Source organism: Netta rufina, assembly GCF_964035555.1.
Source record: "Netta rufina genome assembly, chromosome: 2".
Lineage (NCBI taxonomy): Eukaryota > Metazoa > Chordata > Aves > Anseriformes > Anatidae > Netta > Netta rufina.
The window spans coordinates 147,090,473-147,105,502 of NC_140124.1; the positions used below are offsets into that span (position 1 = coordinate 147,090,473).

At 45.7% G+C, this 15,030-nt stretch overlaps 1 protein-coding gene and 2 long non-coding RNA genes across 3 annotated transcripts in view; 2 read left to right on the forward strand and 1 right to left on the reverse strand.

Annotated features, from left to right (window-relative positions):
• ATAD2 (ATPase family AAA domain containing 2) overlaps window positions 1-4,981 on the reverse strand; it is a 29,824-nt gene extending 24,843 nt beyond the window's left edge. Inside the window, exons 1-3 of the mRNA XM_084281693.1 lie at window positions 4,818-4,981; window positions 1,619-1,761; window positions 518-564 (exon numbers count right to left, since the gene is read on the reverse strand). Of these exons, the coding sequence (XP_084137819.1) occupies window positions 518-564; window positions 1,619-1,761; window positions 4,818-4,943 (316 nt within the window). The 5' untranslated portion in view covers window positions 4,944-4,981. The remainder of the gene's footprint in view (window positions 1-517; window positions 565-1,618; window positions 1,762-4,817) is intronic.
• Window positions 4,982-6,457: 1,476 nt separating this feature from the next.
• LOC311222375 lies at window positions 6,458-7,285 on the forward strand. The gene is made up of 3 exons (XR_014619349.1): window positions 6,458-6,510; window positions 6,762-6,819; window positions 7,190-7,285. It is a non-coding gene; the product is annotated as an uncharacterized lncRNA (long non-coding RNA).
• Window positions 7,286-8,015: 730 nt separating this feature from the next.
• LOC311206178 lies at window positions 8,016-10,629 on the forward strand. Its single transcript, XR_014618194.1, has 3 exons — window positions 8,016-8,179; window positions 8,873-9,006; window positions 10,399-10,629. It is a non-coding gene; the product is annotated as an uncharacterized lncRNA (long non-coding RNA).
• The last annotated feature ends 4,401 nt before the right edge of the window (window positions 10,630-15,030 follow it).

Below are 15,030 nucleotides of genomic sequence, written 5' to 3' on the forward strand. Positions count from 1 at the left end.
ATTATGATCTAACAGCTCTAGGAGGTAAGAATCGTTTCAAGAGAAACACCCAAACACCAGGTAACTCAAACTCGTGCTTTTTAGAAAAAAGCCTGCCCATTGTTTACCATACAGCACCCTTTGGCACAGCTTTGTTGCTTGCATTGTCATTAAAAGAGCCAAGAGGACAAGGGGAAGGGAAGAGCTGCACCACTGTGGTGGTAGGATCACAGCTAAGGTTTAGTTTTATAGTTGGCAACCCCAAAACTAAGTTTGAACTTACCAAGTATCAATTTACTTTGCACAATTAGAGTAGTTTCCTTTGTGCCTACGAAGCTGCAATTCACACTGCTCCCTCCCCAAGGAATTCATAAAATCTCCTATTTGCACCTACCTCTCTTCACAGAAAAGTCACTGATGAATGAATTCAGCTGACTACAGAAGGCTTTGGGGCCAAATGAAAGCAATGCAGTGACCAAGTGCCATCCTCTTCAGTAACCAGCATAAATAGGTATCCCGGGGAGTTACAGCCACTTACCTGTGTTACATTCTTTTTCTCGTTCCAATTTCGGCTTTCTCAACTGCCTACATTAAGAAAGAGGACAGGGGAGAGAAGGGAGAAAAGAGTTTTTGTATTAGACCCATCAAGGATGGGAAATTTCACCAGGTTTACAAGCCAGTGCTCCATGGTATACAAAGAGAAGCCTGTAGGCCTCACGGAGGATCCAGATCCCAAGTCTGTTGCATACCGTATACACGCGGTTCTGTATGTACCCACATTTCCTAGCTTGCTCATGTTGAATTCTCAAAATTATGAGCGATAGCACCCAAGTGGAAAAGATCCATGTCCTGGTTTCAGTTAGGACAGAGTTAGTTCTCCTCCTAGTAGCGGGTAGGTTGCTATGTTTTGGTTAGGATGTGTGAAAGGATGTTTAGAAGAGTGCTGATACCACCCCGATGTTTCCATTGCTGCAGAGCAGTACTTACAACAAGCCAAGGACCTTTCGGTGTCTCACTGTCCTACCAGCGATCAGAATCGGCGCACAGCAACAGCTGCGAGGGGACAGACTCAGGATGGCCGACCCCAACTGGCCAAAGAATTCTATGCCTCATGGCAACACGCTGCCATGGATAACACCATGGATAGGGCGGGGCAGCCGGGCTGCTAGGGGTTACGCTGGGCACTGGGCAGCGGGTAGTGAGCAACTGCATTGTACTTCACTGGTTTTGTACACATTACTATTAGCAGTACTATCATCATCATCATCATTATTTTCCTGTCTTAATAAGCTGTCTTTATCTCAACTCACGGGCTTCACTTTCCCGTTTCTCTCCCCCATCCCAGAGAGGGAGGTGGGAGGGTTGGCGAAGGGCTCTGTGGTGTTTAACCCGGCTGGCAGCTAAACCACAACACCTCAAAGGGGTTGGGGAAAAAACACATGTTTTTTTAGAAAAGCAGAAGACTTTCAGTGAGAAGAGGTATTCTAGTTTTAAGGTACTGGTACCGCCATCAGCATGCTCATAGGCCTCTGCTGATTTTAGCCAGAGGTTTCTCAGGCCACGACTTACTGCACGTGCTTTCTCTCTTGCTTTTCAATCTACAAATCGAACAGAGATTGAACATATAGAAATACAGTACCTTGAAAAGCGTCTTCTGTTGACATTTGCCCTCAGTATCGCCATACTTCCTTCAAAGTTGGAGTCCGAACACCGCAGGATGCTTTTTCTCATTGATCTTAAACAGTGGCCGTTGAAACATTCAATACTGGTAGAAGAATAATCCTAGGGAAAGAAGGAAATAAGAATATATTTATGTGAACCATGTAGATTCAGATAAAGAAATTCTGTCTCATGCAAGTTTAATTAACCCTCCTGACTTGGTAGTGGGGCAACTAATGGCAGGCAGACACTGAAACACCGCTGTGCTCAAGAAAAACCCGGGGAAAAAAAAAAAAGAAAAAAAAAAAGCTTTCAACACTAAAGCTTCCCTCTCCCCACCGTTTTCTTGTGGATAACTTAAGCTTAATATCCTTGGCAAAAAGATATTGCAGCAAAACCTTTCACATAAACTTAGTGTTTCGTGAAAAACAACAACAAAAAACTTTAAATTCAATTGGAATTTCTTTCAATAAATTCAATTGGAATTTAAATTCAAAACTTTAAATTCAATTGAATTTAAATTAAAAAAACTAAACTAATTAATTTAAATAAAAAAAAAATTAAATTCAATTGACTGTTCAGAGGAACAGTCAAGCTTGACATTATACGCCCTAGAATTAAAATCTAGTTAGAGTTTTTCTCCCATCTCCAGACCTTGCTAAAGATGCTTATTAGGAGCTCTGTCAAAAAAAGAGTCAGGCTCGTTATACCAAAGCTTTGAACCCTTCTTACTGCCCTTGACCTTCTTCACATTGCTGCTACAAGGGTCAGTACTATCATTTCTAGTACGGGAGGGAAGCTGTGATATCCTTGAGCGGGGACTCGTTCTGTTTACAAAATGAAGTTTCAGCAAGAGTACCTCAAACCAAATTTCACTCCAAAGTCAGAAAATAGACAAGATTCTTCTGCTTCTCAGCACCAACTTTACTAAGAGTTTAGTTAGTGTTTGCTCAAGGTAACGGCAAAAGCATGAAGAAGTTAGAGGAGGGCACTGGTAAGGGCACGTGGGAGAACGCTTTTCTTCCTCCTGTTCTCCGTGCTGATAGAGAGGGGCCTCACGAGATGCTTGCCCTAGCACGAGTTTGAATCCAGGCACCTGAAACAACTCTTGAAAACATTTTTTGTTCCCCAGATCCAGCAGAGATGAAACAAGACCTAAAGCTTGATGAGACCAGCCTGGTCTGTCACAGTGATGTTGAACGGTTTTCCTCTGGGAGGCTTAAGAAAGAAAAGAGTGGGATAACTCGGGAGACCTCTGTACACATAGTTATGCATTTATTTGATGACTTCTCTGCAACAAGCACAGTGCTGTGTACTCGTGTTATTCTTTATCAGCTCTTCTTTTATCTTCACCCTGTCTCAAACAAGGGCACAGCCAGGAACAATGGACATTGCTAACTCTGACCATCCTCTGGCTCCTACGAAAGCATCCCAAGTCAGTGAGACAGCAGGTGCTGAGAAGCACTACGTCACCTGCAGCAGGCTGCCAGCAGGGCAGAACTGGCTCGCATCAGTCATACAAGGCTGAAAAAACGCACTCAAGAAGTGAAATTCAGCAGAAGCAAGCACCTAAACCAGAACAAGGAAACCGGAGGAAGGAATTCTGTAGTAGTTTGAAAGTTATTTTCCTCCTACTACGGGAAGCGATCAACAATCGCTTCTAAGAAGTTAGCTGTCGGGTGTCTCTAGGGAAGTAAGCAGATGCTCAAGTGCCAGCCAAACAGAGAAGTGCGTTTAAGCTACGAGCTCTGGTGTCAAGTCCCTACGCAGATGACTCAGGAAGGCTCAGCAGAGAAAAGAATCACTTTCCCCAAACAAAAAGGGAACTCTGGAGCACACGGGTGTCAAGTACAGGTCACAACAAAACGACCTGGTCCAGCCTGAGGAATTACAGCGGGGATGTAAAGCTGCAGACAAACAGCCTCCAGAGGGACAGCAGCCACTTACGGTCTGCCACGGGACTCCTTGGGACTGGAAACTTGGGAGAAGACGAAGCCATCAGATTCCAGTTTACCTGAGACTTTCTGCTGCATGCTCCTTAATCTAGATGGATGAAATATGCCGAATAACTGGAGGTAAGTGGCTTGCTGATATTGGGGAAGCTGCAAAAGCTGCTATTGCCATGTCTTTGCAAACCAGAAAGTTAGGGAAGAGACATTAGGACGTGAACATGCAGCTAGGAGCAGGATCGCCATCTCTGTCATCTAGGGCACTTCTACATGTCTCCCATATTGAGTGCTCCAGCAAAGCCTGGCGGTCCTACAAACGAAACAGGAGTGACTCTGTGCCTCGAAGCATGGGAAAGTTCTGCAAGGAGGTGAAAAAACACAAAGAAAGAAACCAAACCAAACACACCTTACAACCTGTTTCATGAGAACAAACATCTGCTTTCACTTCAGCGAAAACTTTACACTTCACTTCCTCATTCCTGCTCCCACAACGAAAGCGGGCCGGCTGTTTGCCCTGCCTGACTTTGCACAGCCTTCCCTCACGTGCCAAGGGCAGCTCAAGTCCTTGCAGGCTTTGACAACCGCTTCTCGTGCACACTGCAACAGCAAAGTGCAGATACTGAAGCAGCCTCCAGCGCCTGCTTGCAAAGAGAAGACACCCCAAGGGCTGCTTCCTGCTTACTTCAGCAGACTCGAAATGAGAAGGGGGAAGAGAAACAGCAAAACAAAACCCCAGCCTGAACCCAAACAGCCGAGAACGCTGAGCTCGGCGGCACGGAGAGCTGAAAGCATTGCTCGGAGACAGGGCTCGCCCCGAGAGCTGTGAGGTGGTTTGAGGTGCTTCTGCTCTGCCTTTGGGAAGAGCAGAGCTTTAGCTTGACCTCTCGCTAGCTGTGCGTACAGCAGCCAACTCCTCCAGGTGATGCTGAGCGGGGATGGGAGCAGCAAGACGGAGCTGGAAATGGTGCGGATGAAATACCAGACACACAAACCGTCCCTAAGAGCAAATCAGGGTTTTCCCTAACACCAGCAAACCCTTCAGGGAAGTCGTAACCACATTACACCCCCTAACTAACGCTTTTTTTCCTTCAGCACTACTTAGCCCTGATTTTTAGCCTTGCTCTCCGAGCCCCCTCAGCACCCCCCGCCTGCACCTGCCCCCGGGGCCGCCTGAGGGAGGGGGGGGGCTGAGGGGGGGGGGGTTGAAGAACGACCCCCGCGGGAACTCACGGCCGGGGCTGCTCTCTGCCTGCTCGTCCTCCTGCCGCCGGGCTGCAGCGAGAGGAACTCGGAGCTCGAGTCCATGGCGGCCAGGGACTGCCGGCGGCTGCCGGCGCTGCGCCTCAGCACCACCATGGCGGCGCCGCAGGGACGGCGCCCGCTGAGGCGGCCCCGCGCAGCGCTGCGGATCCCTCCGCCTCACACGGAGCCCTCCAGCTCCTTCCTCCCCCCTTTCTTCCTCCCCTCTCTTCCCTCCTCTCCCCGCCCTCACGGAGGGCCGGCCCTCGCCCGCCCTTTTTTTTTTTTTTTATTATTTCTTTATTTTGCGGAACTATTTTTGAAATCTTTCCCGGCGGAGGGTTCGACTTAGGGGCCTCAGCACCGTTTGAGCCTTTTGGCGGGCGGGAAGCGGCGCGTGCCGCCCCCTCAGGCGGGCGCCGCCTCCTCACGGGCTCCGCGCCCGCCCTCAGGCGGCTCCCTCAGGAGCCCGGCCCCGTTCCCCAGCACGGGAAATCTCCCCCCGGAGCATGGCGGAGCTGGATGAGGGCCGGTATCGGTACCGGTACCGGCCGGCGGTGCCTCCCCGAGCCGCCTGCGCCTACACCGGCTGCTCCTGTTAAGGGAGGCGCCTCAAAATGGAGGCTGGCGGCGCGCTGAGGGGGGAGCTGGAAACGGAGCTAAAAACCCCGCAGGGAAACCTTCCCGGCCCGGTTTGGGTTGCTGGAGGTGAAGGTGAAAAGGGGATGGAAAAAAAAAAAAGAAAACGGTGCCGTCGACGGTTGTGTTTTGCAGCGAGGAAAAGGCGTGGAAGCTGCGCGACTGCATCAGGAGTCGGGGGGAGCGCCCTGTGGAGGAGTCCTACGCGGGTTTCATCTCCGACGAGAGGAGGATGGCGAGTGGGGGAGTTGTGCGCTCCGGGGGGGTGGTAAAGCAGAGGCGAGGGGAGCTGGGAGGCCCTTTAACTACCCCAGGCCTTTTAACTAGGGCCTGGGGTAGGTGAGACTTGGCCCCAGGCCCTCCTGCAGCAGCTGAGAGGCGTGCGGGCTGCACCACGCGGGAGCATGAAGAATTTCATTTGTTTCTGGCCTCCGGACCCCAGGCAGTATTTGCTCAAGACATCAAGGCGACAGCAGAACCTGAGAAACGGTAAAAGGAAACAGCTTGAACTGCTGCACCAGAAGAGAGCCCTGCTCTCTCCTCTAGAAGCCCCAAGGATAAGGATACCCTCAGGGGAACAAAAGGTTCGTGGCATTCTTTCCAAGCTTAAAAGAAGTTGCCCTAAAACAGCAGATTAATCTTAATTAAAGGTTAAAGGTTGGGCTGGATGATCTTAAAGGTCTCTTCCAACCTGAATGTTTCTATGAATGTCCTTACCTGACACGCTTGGATTGTGGGAAGAAGGAATCGTGGTGCCCCTAAGGGCTGTGGGCTGATTTTTCCCTCTCATCCCTCAAGTTAGGGGGAATATTACATTATATGGTCCGGAATAGCGTCCAGTTTAATGTTTCTGAAAGATAAAAACTGGAGCAAGCTTTCTGACAGCAGCACTGATACAAGCTGATGAAATGCAGAGTTCAGCAAAGCACTTACCCAAGCCGAAACTAATTTCTGTAAGTCAGGAGTGGTTTATGGCAAATTGCTTAACTTTCAGATCCCGCTCTGGAAACAGAAGTCAGGGCACGGAGATGAGCCTGTTGTGTGGGTAAGGCCCTCTGTTCTTTCTCTGTCAGTATTGAAGTGCGTGCCTCTGCAGCTGAGGTCTGCAGGATCAGATGTGGGCAGCGTTAGATACCTCTGCTGGAATGAATTTAGGTTGATGTCCCCCCTGAGCATCAGGAAGCACTCTCACTGTGCCAGAGGTCCCTTCCGACCTCAGCCGTCCCGTAGTTCTGTATTAGTATTTCTTCTTCTTCTACAGCAGCCTAAATGCAGCCCTCCTTTTATTGTTCACAGGAAAAGAGCAGTGAGATGGCCCATAAAACCGCCAGGTGACAAAGCTTAGTTAGCATTGGTAAGAGTGCACAACAGTTCTGTGAAAATGACTGTCTGGATTTGTTGGGGCCCGCCAGCTTTGTAGGATGTTAAATAGATGTCTTGTAACAAGCTGACGGGTGAAAATATCCATGTGGGTCTGACACGGGATGGAAAAACGTGAGCAATACATGTCTTCAGGTGGCAGCGTGTATGTAAGCTCTTCCAGAGTTTTTGGTGTGTCGTTTAATTGAATGTAGTTCAGTAGTTGCCACTACAGTATTCCTTTTAAAGCTGTGTAGTTATGGTTATACTGTATGGGAGGGAAAAAATCAATTTTGCGTGGCAATTTGTTTCAGAAATTCTGCTTTAAAAAAAATCTGTGAATTTCTGAAATTCTGTCATTACAGAATCATTTTCTGGAAAATTATCAGTGTGTTTATATCGTGAAAAAGGCATGGTTTAAAAAGAGGTCCAAGCGTTATGGGGATGATCTGAGAAGGAAGAGGAGTTAACAACAACTATCTTCAATTTACTTTTTGGAAAACTGCACTGAATGTAAGTAACTACCACTGAAAATAGTAACTGGAGTTTCTCCAACCCCCTGCCATACCCGTGTTTTCTGCATGTTAAGGAATCCAAGATGTGGTATGAGCACATGAGGACTAGCGTACTCTTCAGGTGAGCTGCCCAGGCTGATATCAAAGAAGGCTACAAGTAATGGGGAGAATAGCAATGCTTACCAAAAGGCACGAGGGCTGAGGCGGGCATTAGGAAACCTCTCTCCTGGTACTGGAACATCACAGGCCCAATACCCAAGCATCAGACTTTATCAAATAACCTCACGTTGTATTAATACTGCCCATCCAAAGTAAGAATCCTCAGCATGTGAAATCCTGAAAGTGACTGTTTAGTGAATGAAATTCCGTAGCTGTGTGTGTGGTTTGTTTGCTTGTTTTTAATCTTAATAGCAACCTGACCCCATGAACTTTCAACTCTTTTCTCAGCATATGTAGGGATAGAGGCAGTGGTAGCTCAGTTCCTCTGTTTTCCTTGTCAGTCGAGTAAGATGAAGATAATGGATTTTGAAGAAAGAATTCTTTTGGTTCTGTTTTGGATTATTTTTTTATGCTGTCTCTTTGTAGGTGCGTCAGAAAGAAAGTGCAGAAGGAACAACTGTGCGCGTGCTGCAGCAAAGAGAAGAAGGAGTTCTCAATTCGATAAAGAGAACAGAGTACCAACAGGTGACCAAAACGATAGTGCTGAAGAAGAGTTTGTGGAAAAACATGTTTCTGACATATGTCAAGTGAAACTGAACACTGAAAAGGAAAGCGCTAAGCTTTGTGGATATTCGACACCAAGATGGGGAACTATAACTAATGAAAATCCAAGTTCAAATGGTAAGGGAGAAGTCCAACAGATCCTTTAGCACCTTATTCTTGCTGAGGAGGATTGCACTATTTCTTAGCTTTAGCCTTCAATTTCACTCTATTTTTTCTGTTACAGCTCTCAAAAATCATCACACAGCTTATTCCGTAACGATGTTGCTCCTCTAATTGTGCAAGCCAAGCCCACATGTTTCTGTAGGTGCTGGTGTTTTGATTCTAGTCTGTTTTTTTCTAATGGTACCTAACTGAAAGCCAGCAGTCACTGATAGTCACTGCCATTCTTTTATTGTACGAGGTGCTTTCCAATAACGAGCAGCTTAGGTGAAAAAGCTGCACTTCAAGATGCGTGGATCCAGAGTAACATGTGGAATAGGAGACTTAAGCCCTAATGTTGTACTCTAAGATGTGTTCCCTAACCTGAATTGGCAACGTGACTCTTTTTTTCCACTATTAACCTTTTCAGGAGTGCTTTTTGTTTGTTTGTGGGTATTGTTGTTTGCTTTTTTTTGGTCTTAGTTTCTAATTTTTATGGAGCAGTGACTTTAGCTGGAAAGAAGGGAGAAGCCAAGTATTTCTCAGTGAAGACGCTAACAATTCTGTCTCTGTATTTGCAGAAAGAGACTGTTTTGCAGGTACAGGATACTTCACTGAGACTGTATTCTAGATAAACAGAAAACCTGACTGAAGAAGTTTGTGTCCTTCCAGATTCCTGGGCATTTCAAGCGGTGACTCCTGAACGTTCTTGGGAAGAAGACCAGCAACAGACAAGGGATGAGAACACTGTAAAAGTTCCTTCAGAGACAGAGTACATAGTTATCGTGGATCGCTCTGAGCTCAAAGTATGTCTCATTTCAGCTTTCTTTTAATGCTCAAATAGGACATATTCCTGCGACATGTAAAATTGCAAATTAATCCCATTGTTAACCAATGCCAATTAAAACAATTAATTGGAAGGACATATAGATAGTGAAATCATTCAGCCTGTAATGCACTGTGACTGTTTAGCTCGTGTAGATTTCTGTAGGCTACCATTTGCTTCTGGTCATCTGTAGTTTAGGAGACAGATTCCTTGCCTAATTTTTAAGATAAAAGTCCTTGCTAAATTTTAAAATACCACACTGACAACCTGCTAGTACTATTATGGATATCATTTAATGATTCGTAATTTTTATGATGGGTTTGAGGGCTTTTATTTGGGGATTTTTTTTCATGCTTTGATGTATTAAGAACCTGAAAAGGATCTTTATTTCTTGCAGTGATGATTTTAAACCTGAAGTTAGCAGGTTGACGTAAACTAGCTAGCCATGGAGAAGTGACTACTTTTCTGAAATTCCTTGAAAGTGCAGTATTAGAATTTCTATTATTGTGTGTTTGTGTGTATATATATATATATATACATGAGGGAGGCAGAGTTTGCTGATAATATGATAAGCAGCATTATTTCCAGGGGGCAGTACTATTTCCATTTGGTATGGCTGCTCCATAAAGCTACATACTCGCAGGCTCACACAGCTAATGGACAGCTGTAGCAGTGGAAGAAGGTGCTGCCACTCGCTTGTCACTGTTGCTGTGCCAGAGATGATCATCTCTGCATCTTTGGTAATAGAAATGACTGTGTGAGAGAGAGGTGATTGCTCCAAGCAGTCACTTTGCTATTTACCCACCCCTGAATTTAAAGGTAGGATTGAGCAAACGAATCCACCTTTGCTCTGGGCGTTTGAGCAATCTGTTCTGCCAGCAGAGTTGTAGGCATGGCACACGTGGGTAAAGGTAATCACCTAAGGGTGCTTCCTTTTCCAGCTGGCACAGCTGTATCTACAAGATCTGCAGCCTTTTTACAGTGCCCCGCGCTGCTGCAACGCTTCTCGAATGAACTGCAACAGTGGCTTTGCTGTGGCAGCAGCTGTCCTACAGCGAGGATCGTGTCATTCCCTGCTGCTTTGGGAGCAGTCGACTTGCAATTACGACCATCGATGGGATAGATTGATTAGTAGTAAAAGATTATCCGAAATTTCAGCCTTTCCTTTCTCTGAACGATGAAAAATTAACTCGTTTTCCCTGCTGAAATCTCATGGGATATTTAATCTGTGTGTCACATTTTATTTAATAGCGAAAGAAAAAGTAGGATGTCACTTGTATTGTTACTGTTCAACCTCTGAAAACATATAGAGCGTATTCAAAGGATCTTGTACTATTCTAAAGTTGTTGCTTTGCTCCATTGTTGTCTTCAGAAACTGTTACGCTTTGTCACTAAGATAACGAAGAGATTGGACATATATCACCTGGAAAAAGTGTATGGAGTCATTATTCAGTGTATTTACAACCATCGAGAAGACTACGACAAAACCGATTTGGTGGAGGTAATTTTTGTTTTGAATTCTAGCACTTTCTGTCACTGTTAGGCAGTATTTGTTCTGGAATATCGTGGTTGTTTAGCATTGCTCGTTACTGCTTAGCTGTCTGTGCGCAGACGACAATAACAACAGTACGACTTCTCCCTTTCAGTCTGGAAGACGTTTCTCCATCTTGCAAAACCATTGTTATATTTGGCATAATTGTTGGCAGTTTCTGCAGGAAAAAGCTTGAACTTGAAGACAATGGGTCCACCCACACAGCCCTTTCAAAGTAGTTAACCTTAGTCTGTCAGTAGTTTTCCTTGAGAACCGTTTTGGGAGCGGGAGGACTACGAAGGGAAGGTGCTTTTCTAAGTCTTTCACTTGCTCTCTCTCCCTCTACAGCCAGTCATGCACGGTGATAGCAGTTGTTCCATCCTTGGAGAGAAATTTAAGTATATAACAAGAGTTTGAGACTTCTCTCTAGTCACACTCTAATCTCTTTTTAACTAATGCCCTTGAGCATCTGTCACTGGGGAGATTTCTGCCTGTGCCAGTTTTACACTGAGTCGAATTCTCTGGTCTCTTCCTGTAAAAGATGATTTCTGAGTTGTCCGAACTCCTCAGAAATCTGCGTGAGGCGTCCATGGTCCAAGTCAGGTGTCCCCAGTATACGCTGGATATTCACTCTTCACATTGAAGATCCTTGAACCCATTTATCTTAGAGTTGCTCGTGCTTGAGAACAGATAAAATATGTTGTGCCGATCAGTCTGCCTTAAAAAGAGAGTGCCTCTTTTTTTTAGGCACTGGTCACCTCACTCTCTTCTTCCACATCTGATAAAGAGTTAGAACGGACACTCTGTTCTGCCTGTGAGAGGATTATTTAGATTCAGGGAGGCCGCTCCTGAATAAAAAAATGAGATCTTTTAGCTCGAGAAGGGATTTATATATGTTATCTCATGGCCTGTGAACTTTTGTAACTTAACATTTAATTGAAGTATTAAAAGTTAAGTAGCTTTCTTGGTTTTCTATTTCTTCCTTTAGCTTCGGCAAACAAATCTCTCCTCTTCAGAGTGCACTGTACAAGTTAGTCAGGAGCGTGCTCTACTGTATGGAGAGAGAGAGAACTGAAAACTGGATAGACTTTTAACATACTCTATCAGCTCTTCAGAATATATTTTTCTGAAGTAACCTGTGGTGCTCTTTATTCCACTGGACACTACATAAATGTCTTAAAAGAAACCTATATATGAAACGCAAATCCTTCAGAAACCTCTTAGTGCAGTTTAGTGCAGGAGGTATTTTTATGTCCTATAAAAACTTGTAAACCTCCTTGACCTTAGTGCAGGAGGTATCTTTTTGTTTTATAACTTACTGATAACACTATGAAAGCCCTTTAAGGTGCTAACACGCTGGAGAAAGTATGTGGGAGAAACACTGTCCACAAACACAAGATTTTTGCCTATTAAAAGTAAACGACACAAACTGAAGCAAAGCAAGAATCTTGCTTCTAACAATGACAGTGTTACTGATACCAGAGAATACCATTTTAATATGAAAAACTAGTTACAAGAAAGCCTTATAGTTGAATAAATTGTTTTCTACTGACCTGGAGATAATTATAGATATTTATTTTCATAAAAATGAATATATTGCTGGTGATAAATATATTTAAATGAACAGAAAGCAATATTCTGTTTGAAGGATACCTCTTCAACCCAGCAGAGAAAAATTTCTCTGAATTTCACAGATACTTAAGTTAAGGCAGGAAAGGTTTAATTTTTTTTAAAATAAGATTCTGTATCAGCTGTGCTAAAATACGCAGCAGGATATGTTGCCGTTGTGTTGTCACATCTCGTACACAACACCTAGTGATGGTGAATACCATCTCTATGCAATGCAATCTATGCTGTGCAATCTCTATGTTTGCTTTTGTTAAGAAAACTGGAACACGTGTAGCTTTTTAGCATCTGTCCCAATATCAGTGTAGTATTAAGAATTTTTTCTTTCATGTGTATTGTTTGGCTATGTAATAATAAAAAGTCTGTTTTGTAATAATAAAAACATCACATTTTGTAATAATAAAAACATTTATTATTACATTTATTATTACATTTTGTAATAATAAAAACATTTATGTAATAATAAAAACATCTGTTTTGTTGTTGTCGTTGTTTTTTAATCTTACACTTAAAACTGTATAAACTTAAAAAAAAAAAGTTTGTGAGCAGCTTACCCCATTCTTGTTGTCTTGGATATATGTCAAAGGCAAACACAGGAGGAAGAAAAATATATATGGAGAATTTACATTTTAATGTATGATTACACCTCGTTTTTCCTTAAATTCTTCTTCAACTTGGTTAATATGTCACAGATTTTTAGAACCACAGAATCATAGAATATCGCAAGTTGGAAGGGCCCCCTAAGGATCATCGAGTCCAGCTCCTGGCACTACACAGGTCTACCCCAAAATTCAGGCCATGTGACTAAGAGCACAGTCCAAACACTTCTTCAACTCCGACAGGCTCGGTGCAGCGACTGCTTCCCTGGGGAGCCTGTTCCAGTGTGCGACCACCCTCTCGGTGAAGAACCTCGTCCTGATGTCCAGCCTGAACCTCCCCTGCCTCAGCTTGGCACCATTCCCTCAGGTCCTGTCACTGGTCTCTAAAGAGGACAGATTGGTGCCTGCCCCTCCACTCCCTCTCTGGGTACAGAACTGGCTGGAGGGCTGTGCCCAGTGGGTTGTGGCTAATTAAGTCCAGCTGGCGTCCCATTCCAAGTGGTGCCCCCCAGGGGTCGGTACTGGGGCCTATCTTGTTTAATACCTTTCCTGATGACCTAGATGAGGGGATGGAGCGTACCCTCAGTAAGGTGGCAGGTGACACTGTCGTGGTTCCGCTCGAGTGGGCAGCCGAGCTCCACCACAGCCGCTCTCTCCCTCCCCCTCCTCAAAGAGGAATGGGGAGAAAATATGTGGAAAGGGCTCAAAGGTTGAGATAAGGACGAGAAAATCATGTAGTAATGATTGTAACAGGCAAAGCAGCCTCAGCGTAGGGAGATAGTAAGATTCATTGCTTATTACTAACAAGCTAGAGAAGTGAGAAACAAAGGAAAGAAACCAAAAGCACCTTCCCCCCCATCCACCCTCTTCCACCTCCTCCCCCCGAGCGGCACGGGGGAATGGGGGTTATGGTCAGTCTACAGCGCTTCTTCTCTGCCGCTCCTTCTCGGTCACTCTCGTCCCCTGTGCTGTGGGGTCCCACCCACGGGATGCAGTCCTTGATGAACTGATGCAGCGTGGCCTGCCCACAGGCAGGGCTACGAAGCTGGGGAAGGGCCTGGGGCACAAGTCCTGTGAGGAGCGGCTGAGGGAGCTGGGGGTGGTTGGTGTGGGGAAGAGGAGGCTCAGGGCAGACCTCATTGTACTCTACAACTTCCTGAAGGGAGGTTGTGATGAGGAGGGGGTCAGCATCTTTTCTCAGATAACTAATGATAGGACTTGAGGAAATGGCCACAAGTTGTGCCTGGGGAGATTTAGATAAGATATCAGGAAAAACTTTTTCTCTCCGAGAGCAGTGAGGCACTGGAACGGCCTGCCCAGGGAGGTGGTGGAGTCACCGTCCCTCACGGTGTTCAGGAAGCACCTGGACAAGGTGCACGAGATACGATTTAGTAGCTTAGTGGGTAGTAATGGTAATAGAAGGATGGTTGGACTAGATGATCCTGTGGGTCCTTTCCAAGCTTGTGTTTCTATGAGTCTTTCATGAGGAAGCTGTAGACCGCGATGAGGTCTCCCCTCAGCCTGCTTCTTTCCAGGCTGAACGGGCACAGTGCCCTCAGCCGCTCCTCATATGTCTTCCCCTCAAGGCCCTTCACCATCTTCGTAGCTCTTCTCTGGACACTCTCCAACAGTTTAATGTTCTTTTTGTACTGTGGTGCCCAGAACTGCACACAGTGCTTGAGGTGAGGCCGCACAGCGCAGAGCAGTGCAGGACAATCACCTCCCTCAACCAACTAGCAGTGCCATGCTTGATGCACCCCAGGGTATGGTTGGCCCTCCTGGCTGCCAGGGCACACTGCTGGCTCATACTCAACTTGCTGTCAACCACAACCCCCCTAGGTCCGTCTCTGCAGGGCTGCTCTCTAGCACCTCATCGCCCAGTCTGTACATATAACCAGGGTTGCCCCGTCCCAGGTGCAGGACCCGGCACTTGCTCTTGTAAAACTTCATGCGGTTGGTGATCGCCCAGCTCTCCCATCTGTCCAGATCTCTCTGCAAGGCCTTTCCACCCTCAACAGTCAACAACTTCAAGTTGAGTGTCATCAGCAAATTTGCTCAAGACACCGTCTAGTCCTACATCCAAACTGTTTATAAAAGCATTGAAAAGAACTGGCCCTAAAACGGAGCCCTGGGGACCCCACTGGTGACCAGCCACCAGCCTGATGTAGCCCCATTTACCATAACCCTCTGAGCCCTACCCGTCAGACATTGTTCACCCATCGTATGATGGTTTTTATCTATGCTTGAC